The 14,731-nt window shown below is 37.1% G+C and overlaps 1 protein-coding gene across 4 annotated transcripts in view; it reads left to right on the top strand.

Annotated features, from left to right (window-relative positions):
• NSUN7 (NOP2/Sun RNA methyltransferase family member 7) overlaps positions 1 to 14,731 on the top strand; it is a 63,308-nt gene that overhangs the window by 15,074 nt on the left and 33,503 nt on the right. For 3 of the 4 annotated variants that reach the window (XM_049709580.1, XM_049709582.1, XM_049709583.1), the window contains 4 exons: positions 110 to 240; positions 8,999 to 9,151; positions 9,492 to 9,675; positions 10,824 to 11,034. In XM_049709580.1, coding sequence (XP_049565537.1) covers positions 110 to 240; positions 8,999 to 9,151; positions 9,492 to 9,675; positions 10,824 to 11,034 — 679 coding nt within the window. The remainder of the gene's footprint in view (positions 1 to 109; positions 241 to 8,998; positions 9,152 to 9,491; positions 9,676 to 10,823; positions 11,035 to 14,731) is intronic. The other variant, XM_049709581.1, reaches the window with a different exon arrangement.

Genomic DNA, 14,731 nt, shown 5'->3' with positions numbered 1-14,731 from the left:
AAATAGTCATATTTTTATGACTGCTCTCTTATGAAAAACAATGGAATGGAAAATATTGCTATTAGATATTGTTTGTATGCTTTTCTGTATGTGTGTTTCCCCTTGGTAGCCAGATCATTTGAACAGTCTTATCATTGTGATGCTGTATGATTTCCAAGATAGAAAATTTCAAGCTCGTCTCATTTCTGATAATGAAGAGTCTGTAGCGGAAGTTCTAGAAGTAGAGAACCTTCTTAACAGGTAATTGTAAAGGTGAAAACAGTGTTTTATATGAAATCATTATTGGTATTTTCACTGGTGAAATTGTATACAATATAATGTGTAGATAACTGTTAAAATTTTATAGAGAAAAAATATGAAAGTTCATAAGTTTCTTGAGTTCCTTTACAAACAAATCTTGAACAGGGTAAATATTCTGCTTAAATTCAAGTTGTTTTTCAAAGCTTGAATTGTAAGATCCAACTTGTATTTGGAAAATGATGAAAAATTCCTGACAATTTTTAGCACGTACTTAAGTTACACTTCATTTGAAACTGCTATTATTTGTTTACCTGGCTTTGTTTATAGCTCTTTAAAAAAAATCTAACATGTATCAAACAAGAAAATTCCAACAGTAGATAAGAACCTATCACTCTTCCAAGTTGAAAAAAAAAATCTACAACTTCATGTTAGTAGTTAAGAACAAAACTAACATGTTTTAAATTTGTTTTCCTTTTATCCTAAATATCAACAGAAACCTAGTATGGGGATAATAATAGCATCTACCTAAAAAGGTGGTTGGAAGAAGTAAATAAACTATATAAAATGCTGAGCTTAGAGTCAGGCACTTAGTAGATAGTCAATCAGTGTTAAATGCTACTGTTGTTAGGGCTTTTGTTATTACATTGTTGAACCTTAATAGAAAGCACAATATAGCAACAACAGCAATCTTGTAGGAAGATTTTTACCAGGTGAATAATCTGCAACAGTTGTCATATGTCATGTTATATTATTATGGGAAACTCAAGCAGTTTCACTTACAGTATTGAAGGTTGAGACCAGAGGACTCACATAATGGAGTTATAGTAATAACTTACCTTTATTGAACACTTAATATGTATAAATCATTGTTATAAGAAGCTCTTTACATAACAACTCTTTGAGGTAGATATTGTTACCAACCTGTATTTTTACACATGGGAAAACTGAGGCACAGACATGTTAAAGGACCCTGCCTAATGCCATAGAGCTAGAAAGGGGAGTAGCCAGAATACACATTCAGGAATGCTGACTCTAGAGCCCAGGATTTAAGCATTTATATGCTACTACTCCTTCCACTTAAGATAGTGAGTGGTGGCTAAAGTACTCTAGAAGATGAAAGATATGACATAGTCATATCTCATGTCATTTGTAGCCATGAGAAATTTGGAGATGGAGAAAAGCAAAAGCAATCAGATGTATGTACCCTCTGTGTTAGGTAAGTAAGGATCTTGCCCCTGATTACTGCACAGGTTTCTGGACAACTACTTCACCCATACCAGTACCAGGCAACCTGCCTCTGAGGATGGGCACCCACGATGGGCGCAGATACATCAGAGAAAAGTTGGTGGGGCAGTATGCTCTGGGACAGGCTCTGAGTTTCAGCTTTCCTGAGGTGCTGTCAGTTTCTGTTTGAGTTGGTCAGGACTCAGGAGATGTTCATGGAAGTCTCAACTTAGTCTCAGTGAGCATAATGAGAGCTGAGGTTAGGAAAGCCACAGGGCTCCAACCAAGTAAGAAAGACCAGACTGTGGTTTCATGAGCAGCAGATTTTTAGCTGAGAATGTTAGCAAGCCAGGCAGGAAATAGGACAAGCAAAGGTCATGGCTCAGGAGGCCAGAGGAACCAGAAGATATTACTGTCTTAGGTTCCTGATTCTCCAGAGTTTTCTCTTTCCCCATAATGCATACCATGCTACCTCCTGCCTTGACACACATCTGGTTGCATTCTTGTCAGGGCGAGAAGCTGTCAGTGCAGTTTTTCCCCCTACCCAAACCAATAGAGCTTCATATAATGCAGATCTTATTCCCACATTAATAAGTTATTTCATACCCAATTCATGCTATACTCAATTCATAATATGCTATAGGAGAAATGCGTGTATTTAGTGATTGAATTGCAGAGAACAGTAGTGCAGTATACTTATATAAAGATAACACTGAAAAAAATCCATGTATAATGATAAAAATCATGCTGAGAAAATACATGTATAAAGATAACACTAAAGGGTTTTAATCAAGAGTCTCAGCTTTCAAGTAATAGAAGCCATCTTCAGTTAGGCTGAGCAAAATGGAAAATGTTCTTATAAAGGTATTGGAATGTCTCATGCAACTCAGAGAATCAGGAAGAGGATGAAAGCAGGAGCTGGAAAGATGTTAGGACCTTTATCTCTGCTGCTTTGTCTCTTTATCTTTTTAACTCTGCTTCTCTCAATATCTGCTTCATTCTTTTCCTCTGCAGATCTGCCTTCTCTGCTTCTCTAGTCTACATGGAGAAAACCCTACTATTGCACTCCACGTCTTGAGCTTACTTGTTACAGTTGTATGTTAGTTTCTTCACTTAGACTAACTTATTGTCTCTAACCCCAATTCTAAATTATAATCCCTCCCCTGGGAATTTGATTGGCTCCATGTAGGTCAGGTGCATTCCCCTGGGCCAATCCCCCATAGCCAATGGAGCAGAATTCTGAACTGAGACAGAATGGTAGCGGCCAACATCTGTAGATCATCTGTGGCTTGGGGCTGGGCACTGTTGTCCCCAGGGAAATAGAATCATTGTAAGCTTGAAGTATACTTTAGTTATGCTTCTACCAAGAAGATTAAGACTAATTTTAAGAGGTGATAGAAGTAATTATTTAGCAAGAAATTGAATGAGAATTATTTCCTCCTTATGAAAATTGTTTGATCTTTGTTGTTATTGTCTCTTCCAGAGATCCTTGTGTTTTATCACTCTACCAACTTGTATCTTTTTTTAAAATTTTTCTTTTATTTATTTTTTTATACAGTAGGTTCTTATTAGTCCAACTTGTATCTTTTTCTTCATTTGTTCATAGCCTTAGAGATATAATCCAAGATGACACCTATTATCATTTTTGACATATGCAAGTTCTTTAAGAACTCATTCCTTGTACAAAATGCAACTATATTTTAAATACTATGTGACTGGGTTAAATAAAAGGAGACCACAGCTTCTTCCTTTCTTACTCCCCCCCCGCCTTACACTAGCCCAAGAATCTGATTCTGCCAAATAATTTGTTGGGCTTTGGTGAGGCAGAATTGGGGAATGGGCAGTGAAAGAGTAGAGAGGCAGGAGAAGAAAGACTTAGTGGTCCATCCTCTCAAACCACCCAAAACTGTCCTGAAACCTTCCCCATTACAATTAAGGCACCACCAGCTTCTTAGATATCATCCTTGATTCCTCTTTCCTCCCCTCCCCGGTGCCCATACCACACCTAATACATCAAGTTCTGTAACTCCAATTGGAAAACATGCTGAATGTGTCTACTTGTTTCCATTTCCACTCCTGCTGTTCAAATCCAAGCCACTATAATGGGTCACTTGGACTACTGCAATAGTAGTCCTCCTTCCCTGCCTGTAACTCTTACTTTTTCACAATCTGTTCCACATGGCAGGTAAAGTGATATTTTAAAAAAGTGATTATATAGTCATGACAGAGTATCTAGGATCAAGCTGTATTCCTCCTGTAAACAACTAGATGGACAAAATATATGAGGCAAATATTTTGGACATTAGACAAAAAGCAGCACAGAATTTTGATCCTTGAGAGAATGAAGACAAATGAGGTGAGCCTAAGAATAGTCCTGGCTATATACCTATAGGTACTTTCCAACTGCAGTGCAGGAAGGAGGATCTCAAGAGGAAAACTGTAGTCTTACTAAAGTAAGAAAACAGAGATCAGAGTTTTAGGATGAGCATCTGAAATGATCATTTTTTTCTCCTTTTCTTTGGGGGGGTGGTATGCGGGCCTCTCACCGCTGTGGCCTCTCCTGTTGCGGAGCACAGGCTCTGGACGCGCAGGCCCAGCGGCCATGGCCCATGGGCCCAGCTGCTCCGTGGCACGCGGGATCCTCCTGTACTGGGGCACGAACCCACGTCCCCTGCATCGGCAGGTGGACTCTAAACCACTGCGCCACCAGGGAAGCCCTTTTTCTCCTTTATTCTATTAATGTGGTAAGGTAATTCACATTGAATGATTTATGAATGTTAAAACCATCCATGGATTTTTGGGATAAATCACTTTTGCTTGGATATATCCCTTTTCTTCTATTCCTCAGTTTTCTCATTCACATAATGCTCCAGGGTTTCTCATTTGCTGAAATGCTTCCTAAACACTTGTTCATGGGTTTTTGTCTCTCATATTCTCTCCACCCCTTCTTTGGAAACTCTTAGCCCATTTCACTTACTTAGTGAATATTCTGAAACAGTTGTCAGTATGATGTCTGATTTTATATTTGTATGGGAAATTCAAACAGTTCACTGAAGATTATCCTTTGGCATTAAGAAAATATTCAATTTATATTTAAAGAGAACCATATTTCTTTTGTGTTAGGCATTACTAATGGCACTCCAAAACTTGAGATATTTTGGGAATTCCTTGGCAGTCCAGTGGTTAGGACTTGGCACTTTCACTGCGGAGGGCCTGGGTTTAGTCCCTGGTCAGGGAACTAAGATTCCACAAGCCATGTGGTATGGCCAAAACAAAACAAAAACAAAAAGCAAAACAAACTAACAACAACAAAAAAAACTTGAAATATTTTGTTCATTGTTAGATAAAATTTCTGAAAATTTGAAGCCAAAACGGAGTAAAACCTTTTTTGTATTAGGTAGGATTCTTTTTTGACAACACACAGGACTCCAACTCCAACTAGATTAGACAAAAGAGAAATTTTACTATAAGGTATCACATGGAAGAATTGAACAATGAGACTTGCAGGAAAGACATTGATGTGGCTACGCTTCTACTAACTAAATCCTGTGGCTCAAGTATCATCAGGGCTCTCTTCGACTCTAGTCTCTGCCTCTTTGTGTGCTTTACCTTCATTCTTGGATCTTTTCTTCTGTTCATAGAATGGGAAACTTGGCTGCTGACTACTTAGGAGCTTTACATCGTACACAGCACGAAAACTAGAAAGACTGGCTTGACTCTCGGTTGCTACACACAAAAATTCACTTGACTCTGGTTTGGGTCAAGTGCTCACCCTCTCCCAATCAACTGTGGTCAAGGAGACAGAGTCAGTTAGGAACACCTCCCAAGAAAATTATATGAACGGAGGGAGGAGAGGAACATTTTTCGTAAGAGGGGAAGTTTCTATTCCCAGAAGGGAAGTGGTGCTTAGAATAGAAACCTGTAGGTTTCTGCTCTAAATGGAAACATTGCTCTGTAAATATGCTTTGCTGTTTAACATCTCCATTTTTTACGGTACTCTGCCCTCTGTCTGTATGTCTTTTCTCTTCTTGTGGTCTGGAAAATTCTTGCTCCTCCTTTAATAGTTCAGGTTTCTCCTCTTGGAAGTCCCTTTAGGCTGATTTTGTTCTTCTTCCAATACATTTACTCTCTTCTTTATCTATGTATCTTATAACATTAACCATGTTGAGCTATAATTATTTGTTTATATGTCTGTTTTACCACCTAATTGTAAATTACTTAAGGGTAGAAACTATCTTTTAATCTTTATAGCTCAGGTCTGATAACAGTACTTGATTAATACTAGTAATAAAAGAATGAGCATATTGGACTTTCCTGGTGGTCCAGTGGTAAAGAATCCGCCTTCCACTGCAGGGGACACGGGTTCAATCCCTGGTTGGGGAACTAAGATCCCACATGCCGCGGGGCAACTAAGCCCGCGTGCCACAACTAAAGAGTGCACACGCTCTGGAGCTCACACGCCACAACTAGAGAAAAGAAAACCCGCACGCCACAACTAGAGAGAAGCCGTGCCTCAACGAAAGATCCCGCATACCTTAATGCAGATCCCGTGTGCCTCAACTAAGACATGACACAGCCAAAAAAAAAAAAAAAAGAATAAGCATATTAATCATTATCATTTCTTGAATAACTTAACTTTAAATACATTCAAAATTATCTTTGCAACCATTCTATAAGTTAGATACTACTTCTTAATTCCTAGAGCTTAGAGAAGCTAAGTAACTTGTCTAAAGTCACATAGCTAGTAATTAGTGGAACCAGAATCTGAACCCAGGTAATCTGATTGCAGAGTCCAAACCATACTGGCTGGAGAGACAGAGGAACAGCAAAGTAGAGAAAGAGGGGAATGGATGTGGCATGTAAGCAAGAGTGGTAAATAGCTCAGTGTGTGACTAGAGGTAGATTTATGGATGTGAGTGGTGAGAATTGAGAAAGGAAGAGTTGATTCAGGTTAAATTAATATCCTTGTGTGTCATGATAAAGAGTTTGGATTCTGGCCTGTAGCTAATGGGTTCATTTAAGATTTAAGCTTAGGAATTATATAACTACAATTTAACATACAGAAACAAAGCTCTGGCTACATGTATAACAGGGATGCTGATAAAAAGATAATTAAGCAACTCTCTGCCATAACACAAATTGTAGCAGGAGATGGAGTTCTGGATCAAGAATGTTGGGAAAGGCTGTTTTTGCTTCCGTTTTCATCACTGCAGTCTACCTTAAAGCTATGGAAGTATTTTTAGCAATCACAGGATATTTTATTTATGGAAGTGATATATCTGGTTATCCTAATAGCATTTGGATTTGGTCTTTGTCCTCAATCTGATACTGTATGTTTATATAAGAATCTTTATAACTGTACATATACTTCAAGTTACTTTTTCTATGATTAAATTATATTAAAATTCACAGTCCAAAATGTTTGCTATCTGGGTTTTGGAAAATCTTTTCTCCCTATACTCCCTGTATATACACAACACATATATTTTTCTAGGCTTCACATCTCTGATCTTTATATTTAATGATTGAATAATTGTCAGTAGCATTTATTACGGTAAATTCGAACTATGTAGGTATTTGGAAGGACTGTTTAGTCAAAAATAGTCTGTTCTCAGAAACATCTCAGTGTATAATATAGAACAGTAACTCATCCCCTTTATATTAATTTATTCTTTGATGTGCATTAATATATAATTATTTTTAATGTCCCTTGCTGTAGTTCTATGACATTAGGACATAGCACTACACAAATCTAATCCTTTTTTAAAATTTAATTTAATTCATTTATTTGGTTGCACTGGGTCTTAGTTGCAGCACACAGACTCCTTAGTTGTGGCATGCGAACTCTTAGTTGTGGCATGCGTGTAGGATCTAGTTCCCTGACCAGACATCGAACCTGGGCCCCCTGCATGGGCAGCACGGAGTCTTATCCACTGTGCCACCAGGGAAGTTCCCACAAATCTAATTCTATGATAGTCCCAGAAGGCTTAATGTTTGATAACCCTCCCCTCTACCCCCACCCAAAGTGCCCCTGTGTTCTCATCCTCCCTCCCTCCCTCTCTCCCTCCCCCCCCCCCCGCTCTCGCTCTCTGTCTCTATCTTATTAAGCTTTCTGCAGCCACATACACCATTCTCAAGGAACTTGACTTTTTGTGGCATCCCTTCCTCATTTCTCATTCAAGGTTATCCTTGAGGTTTATTATTCAATTAGATTCCTATTGTGAAAATGCTATGAATATAGGTCAAGAGTAAGTCCTGTATTCTCATTTATTAAAAATTTGGGCTATGACATTAAAAAAAAACCATTGGGTCTTCATGGCTATGCTAAACAGTTCTTGTTTTTCTTTTCTGTTATTTGGAATTTTGAGGTATGGGATAGTCAGAACTGGGAAGGACTTGATACATATTCATGAAAGTTCCTTAATCTTATCAAGAGTACACTGTTGCCATCTCTGATAATAATAACTGACCTATAATGAGGGCCTGCCACGTGCTAGGCACTGTGCTAAGTATTTTACACACATGACATTAATCACCACATTAATTGCAAGGTGAGCTGATCACATTTTACAGATGAGAAAACTGAGGCTGATGAGAGATTCAGTATCACACCTGAGGTCACACAGCTAGTAAGTGACAAAGCCTGAATTTTTTTTTTTTTTTTTTACAGTACGCGGGCCTCTCACTGTTGTGGCCTCTCCCGTTGCGGAGCACAGGCTCCGGACGCGCAGGCTCAGCGGCCATGGCTCACGGGCCCAGCTGCTCCGCGGCATGTGGGATCTTCCCAGACCGGGGCACGAACCCGTGTCCCCTGCATCGGCAGGCGGACTCTCAACCACTGCGCCACCAGGGAAGCCCCAGAGCCTGAATTGAACTTCGTTTGTCTGACTCTAAATCCTACACCTTTTTCACTACATAAAATTTGTCTCTCAGCCAGCAATTGTTTTAAATATTTGAGGAGGACTTCCCTGGTGGCGCAGTGGTTAAGAATCTGCCTGCCAATGCAGGGGACACGGGTTCGAGCCCTGATCTGGGAAGATTCCACATGCCGCGGAGCAACTAAGCCCGTGTGCCACGACTACTGAGCCTGTGCTCTAGAGCCCACGAGCTACAACTACTGAGCCCGTGTGCCACAACTACTGAAGCCCGCGTGCCTAGAGCCCGTGCTCCACAACAAGAGAAGCCATGACAATGAGAAGCCCACACACCACAATGAAGAGTAGCCCCCGCTCACCACAACTAAAGACAGCCCGCGTGCAGCAACGAAGACCCAGTGCAGCCATAAATAAATAAATTTTTAAAAAGAAAATATTTGAGGAGATACACAGCTATACAGAGACATCAAAAACTGAAGAAAAGAAGGATTATTGGATTTCCATTTTTAAATATGGCAAATTTTAATTTTAGACTTCAAAAATTTGAAATAGAATTATAGAAGTATTTGTTAAAATTCTAATTGTTAATGTTTCTAGTGGAAAATTGATAGTCTTGTCTTCAATGCAGTACTTACCAAGAATGGATTTTCTGTTCCTAGTTTTAAGACAAAATTGGCTGCGGCATTGGCAAGATGTCGAATCAAACATGATGCCCTTTCAATTTACCACATTCTTCCAGAAAGAGTTAGGAACCAGGAACTAAGGGCCTCAACTTTGCCACTCTATGCTTGGATAAATACGTGTAAAATCAGGTAAGATTTCTAATCAAATTCTTTATTTAAGTCACTTGCCTTTCAAAATAATGTGATAAGAAGTATTACCTTTTTAATGGATGGGGGGCTCATCTGGGGGAGTGATTGGGGAATCATAGTTTAGTTCAGGATTTTATCACCAGATTACCAAAAGTAATTACATAAATGTGTTAACTTTTTTGTCTCTGTTTTTCAACTTATTGTTGGCTAAAATTATAAGTTCCATTAGATGCAATATTTGCAGTGATATTTTTATTTATTGTAGGAAAAAGATTCTAGTGTTAAATACACTTTTGATGTGTTATATTTGTAATTAAAACCTAATGTTATATATTTACAGCCCTGAAGAAGTTTATCATAGTTTGAAGAAAAAAGGCTATAATAAAGTCAAATCTGTGTTGCATGTTCATAATAAAGTCTTTGCTGTGGATCAACATTGCTATGATGTCTTAATTTTTCCATCTCATCTTAAAAATGATCTTCTAAATATAGATCTTTTCAAAGATTATAAACTTGTATTTCAGGTAAACTAACACTTACTTTCATTGTGATTCTCAGTAATCCTGTTCACCCAGAGAATTCCTCCACTTAAAAATAAAACCTAACAAATTGGTTATATTTTGTATAGGTTATCAAGGAAGTTTATAAGGCCTAATTTTCACCTTGAATAAAATTAATTCCCCTACAGCCAGTTTTCATTTTATACTTTGACATCTTTGCCCCATGTGAAGTGGGCATATTGTAAAGAACATATTCTTCCTACACACCATAGTTGGGGGAACTCTTATTGCCTACAGCTAAAGGCTATATTTTTCTCTCCCAAGGGAGGATTCAAGAGAAGGCACAATGATTCCTTTTCTTCTTTCCATTTCTGGGGAAGATGCTAGTGCCATCCTGCATTTGAAAACGCAATGTGTAATACTTTCCCATTATCTCTTTACTATATTCCTACAGCTTTGATTTGTAAGATGTGTATATATAAACGGCTATCAATGCAGGAAGAGAATGTGAGGTATAATGTGGTTTCAATAGAATGAGAAATTAAAAGAAATCAGGTTAAATTAATTTTTATGTGCTTAGATTTCAATTCTTGCCTCAGATTCACCTTAGTTTTGTAAGGTTTATCCCTTCATAGTACCTGCATTCTTGGGCAGAGTCTCTTGGCCTTATTTTGTTGTGACACCTTGTTGAGCACTGAGATCAGTTGCAGAAACTCATCTGTCCAGCCCCCTTTTATAAGCTTGTCAACCATCTTACTTTTAATCTCTGTGAGCTAGCAGCCATTTAGATGACAGTGTAATGGGGAAGAAAGAATGGCAGTAGCAAATGGGTGCATTTTCATGAAGGCTTAAGAATGGGAGCTAAGGCAGGACATCAGTAGTCTATTAATCACATTTTGGGGATTTTGGCATTGCCTTATCACTGTATAAAAGTTAAATGATCACAGTCATAATTTAGGCTAAACAAAGTTAGGGTATTGTTTTAAATCAGTTTATATCAGTTATCTTTGTTAAGTTTATATTTTAACATATGTTAAGATGTTTTAAACTCGAATGCGTTAGGTATCTCTTCAGAATTTCTGCCAATACTTTGTTTTACCTGAGGCAAAAAGAAGTCAGTACATGCTTCTGGTCAAACCCTTCGAAATTCTAATTGTACCATTATCTTGTAGGACAAATCTCGAAGTCTCGCTGTCCATTCTGTGAAGGCTTTATTAAATATGGATGATGATATCTTAATGGTCAATACAGGTTCGTGGTACACAGTTGCCCATATGTCAGTCTTAACAAATAATAATGCCTCAAAAATATTTGTATGTGGAGTACAATCACAAGCTAAAGATCCTGACCTGAAGAACCTTTTCACAAAAATGGGATGTAAAAGTATGTACAAATATTTATTTGTTTGGTGGTAATGTTCTGTAAGATTTAGAAATGTTAAAAATATTTGAATTTGTAATCTCTCGTAATATAAAACTCTATATATGAACTATACTCCTAAAATCCCCACTAATCTGTATTATATCAGGCTGTTCTTGTTACTTAATATTGGTTAAACAACTGCAGTTTAAATTAATGAATATATTGGCACTTTGGTATATTGCTTGACATTTACTGCATAATTTGAGTTTCAAACAATAATTAAAGTAACTGGTAGAAATTGTCATCTTCTAATAAATAAGAACACAATCACAGGAGTTCTTAAGGGACAAAGATAATATCTAGGACCAGATGCTAAGTCCTTAGGCTTCTTATTTTTAAAGATTTTTTCCACTGGATCATGCTGTGACAAAAGATAAAATTTCATTATAGGTTCAGTGAAGCTGAAAAACTAAACGAATCTTTTGACAGATTCACAGGGTGAGCGAAAAGATAAGTAGAATCCAGGGCTTGACATGGAGAGGTAGACTGGTAAATACCCAGGATTTCATTGGAGCACAGAAGTATACCCTGGGTAGTGATCAGTCCTCTGATGAATTGAAGCCCAAATTCCAGTCATCTCAATTCCCAGTTGGATTAAGGTGATCTGGGATTGCCAGAGGCAAAAGTAAATTCTCTCTGGAAGAAAGTAACATCATCCTGGATCTCATATTATCTCCTAATTTTTTTCAAATTCTGTGTCTGGCACTCAAGAAAAAGAAAAATCAGACAAAATAGAAGAAAGATGTGAGTGAAATAAAGAGAAAAATACTGCAATAGAAGTAAACCCACAAAAGGGCCAGGTACTGGAGGTATCAGATGTGGACTTTAACTATGGTTAATATGCTGAAGAGACTAAATGACAAACTGCAGAATTTCAGCAGAGAACTGGAAACTATAATTTTTAAAAAACTCAGAAGAAAATTCTAGAATTGAAAAATACAATATGTGAAATTAAGAAATAAACAGATTTAACAGTAGGTTAAAACTAAAAGAAGGAACAAGTGAACTGATCAGTCAGAAGAAACTATCCAGACTGAAGCATCAGGAGACAAAAGGATGACTAATATGGAAGAGACCATAAAATACACATGAGATTCAGTGATCCAGTGATGTCAGGTATGTTGTGATTGGGAACCCAGAAAGAGAGGAGAAAAGGAACTGGGAAAAAACAATATGTGAAATTGGGACTGGGAGTTTTTAAAAATTGATTAAAGTCACAGATTCAAGAAGTGCTATGAACTCCAATAAAAATAAATGTGTATAAATCACAGCAAGATCCTTTTTGACCCACCTCCTAGAGAGATGGAAATAAAAACAAAAATAAACAAATGGGACCTAATGAAACTTAAAAGCTTTTGCACAGCAAAGGAAACCATAAACAAGACCAAAAGACAACCCTCAGAATGGGAGAAAATATTTGCAAATGAAGCAACTGACAAAGGATTAATTTCCAAAATTTACAAGCAGCTCATGCAGCTCAATAACAAAAAAACAAACAACCCAATCCAAAAATGGGCAGAAGACCTAAATAGACATTTCTCCAAAGAAGATATACAGACTGCCAACAAACACATGAAAGAATGCTCAACATCATTAATCATTAGAGAAATGCAAATCAAAACTACAATGAGATATCATCTCACACCAGTCAGAATGGCCATCATCAAAAAATCTACAAACAATAAATGCTGGAGAGGGTGTGGAGAAAAGGGAACACTCTTGCACTGCTGGTGGGAATGTGAATTGGTTCAGCCACTATGGAGAACAGTATGGAGGTTCCTTAAAAAACTACAAATAGAACTACCATATGACCCAGCAATCCCACTACTGGGCATATACCTTGAGAAAACCAAAATTCAAAAAGAGTCATGTACCAAAATGTTCATTGCAGCTCTGTTTACAATAGCCCGGAAATGGAAACAAGTGCCCATCATCGGATGAATGGATAAAGAAGATGTGGCACATATATACAATGGAATATTACTCAGCCATAAAAAGAAACGAAATTGAGCTATTTGTAATGAGGTGGATAGACCTAGAGTCTGTCATACAGAGTGAAGTAAGTCAGAAAGAGAAAGACAAATACCGTATGCTAACACATATATATGGAATTTAAGAAAAAAAATGTCATGAAGAACCTAGGGCTAAGACAGGAATAAAGACACAGACCTACTGGAGAACAGACTTGAGGATATGGGGAGGGGGAAGGGTGAGCTGTGACAAAGCGAGAGAGAGGCATGGACATATATACACTAACAAATGTAAGGTAGATAGCTAGTGGGAAGCAGCTGCATAGCACAGGGAGATCAGCTCAGTGCTTTGTGACCACCTGGAGGGGTGGGATAGGGAGGGTGGGAGGGAGGGAGACGCAAGAGGGAAGAGATATGGGAACATATGTATATGTATAACTGATTCACTTTGTTATAAAGCAGAAACTAACACACCATTGTAAAGCAATTATACCCCAATAAAGATGTTAAAAAATAAAAAAATAAAAAATAAATGTGTAAAAAACATAGTAGGCACATCATAGCATAATTGCTGAAAACGAAAGACAAAGAACAATGTTCAAAGCAGCCAGGGAAATAATACATATTACCTTCGATGAGATAGCAATAAAACTAAAAATTAACTTTTCAACAGAAACAACTGAGGCCAGAGACAAACAATATCTTCATAGTGCAGAAAGAAAATGTCAGGCTAGATTTCTATACACAGCAAAAATTTCCTTTGAAATAAAGATACTCTCAGAAAAAGAGAGTGAATTTGTTAGCAGCAGATACAATAAAGGGTTTACTAAAGATTATTGTTTGAGTAGAAGGAATATTGTCTCATACAGAAGGTTGTAGAAGCTGGAAGAAATGAAGAGCAATGGAAAAGGTTAGTACATAGGTAAATCTAAATAATTGTAGTCTAGTGTCTTGTGGGACTGTAAACTAATGTCTTGTGGAGCTAACAATATTTGTGTTATATGTAATTAAAATACATTACAACAATTGCACATAGTTTAGAGAAGGAAATGGAATTAATGTGTTCTGTCATCCTTGCTTTGTCTAAGAAATGATAAAAGTAGTAAATTATTAAGTCAGTGGTATGTGTTATAATATCAGGGGCAAACAATAAACAAATAATAAAAGAATGTAAAACTAATAGCTAAGGGGGAGGGGTGGAATATGGAATTGGAATCACCATAGTAATGTATAAAAGGCAAGACAAATAGAAAGGAAGTAGGTAGATTAAACTTTACAAAAAATATGTATTTATAAATCAATAAGTAAACATTAAATATGCATGAGTAATACTTGAATTACAAGACAAAGAACATCAATACTGGATTTTTAAAGATCAACTTTAAAATGCTATTTATAAGAGATACCCCTTACATAAAAGGATATTCAAAAAAAAAACTTAGAAGGACAGAAAAAGATATTCAGTGAACATACTAACAAAAGGAGCTACAGCCAAAGTAGTGTTATGTCAAGAAAACTTACTAGAAATATAGCATGTTTAAGTCATCAGGAAAATATACCAGTACTAAGAAGTATGTACATAATAACGTAGTCTCAAAATATATAAAGCCACATTATCTAGAATCAGCGGGTAAAATGCTCTGTGTATAGAAAATTCTAAAGAATCCATGAAAAAATACAGATTTAAT

The sequence above is a fragment of the Orcinus orca genome, chromosome 4 (assembly GCF_937001465.1).
Source record: "Orcinus orca chromosome 4, mOrcOrc1.1, whole genome shotgun sequence".
Classification (NCBI taxonomy): Eukaryota; Metazoa; Chordata; class Mammalia; order Artiodactyla; family Delphinidae; genus Orcinus; species Orcinus orca.
This window is presented reverse-complemented; position numbering and strand designations above follow the sequence as displayed.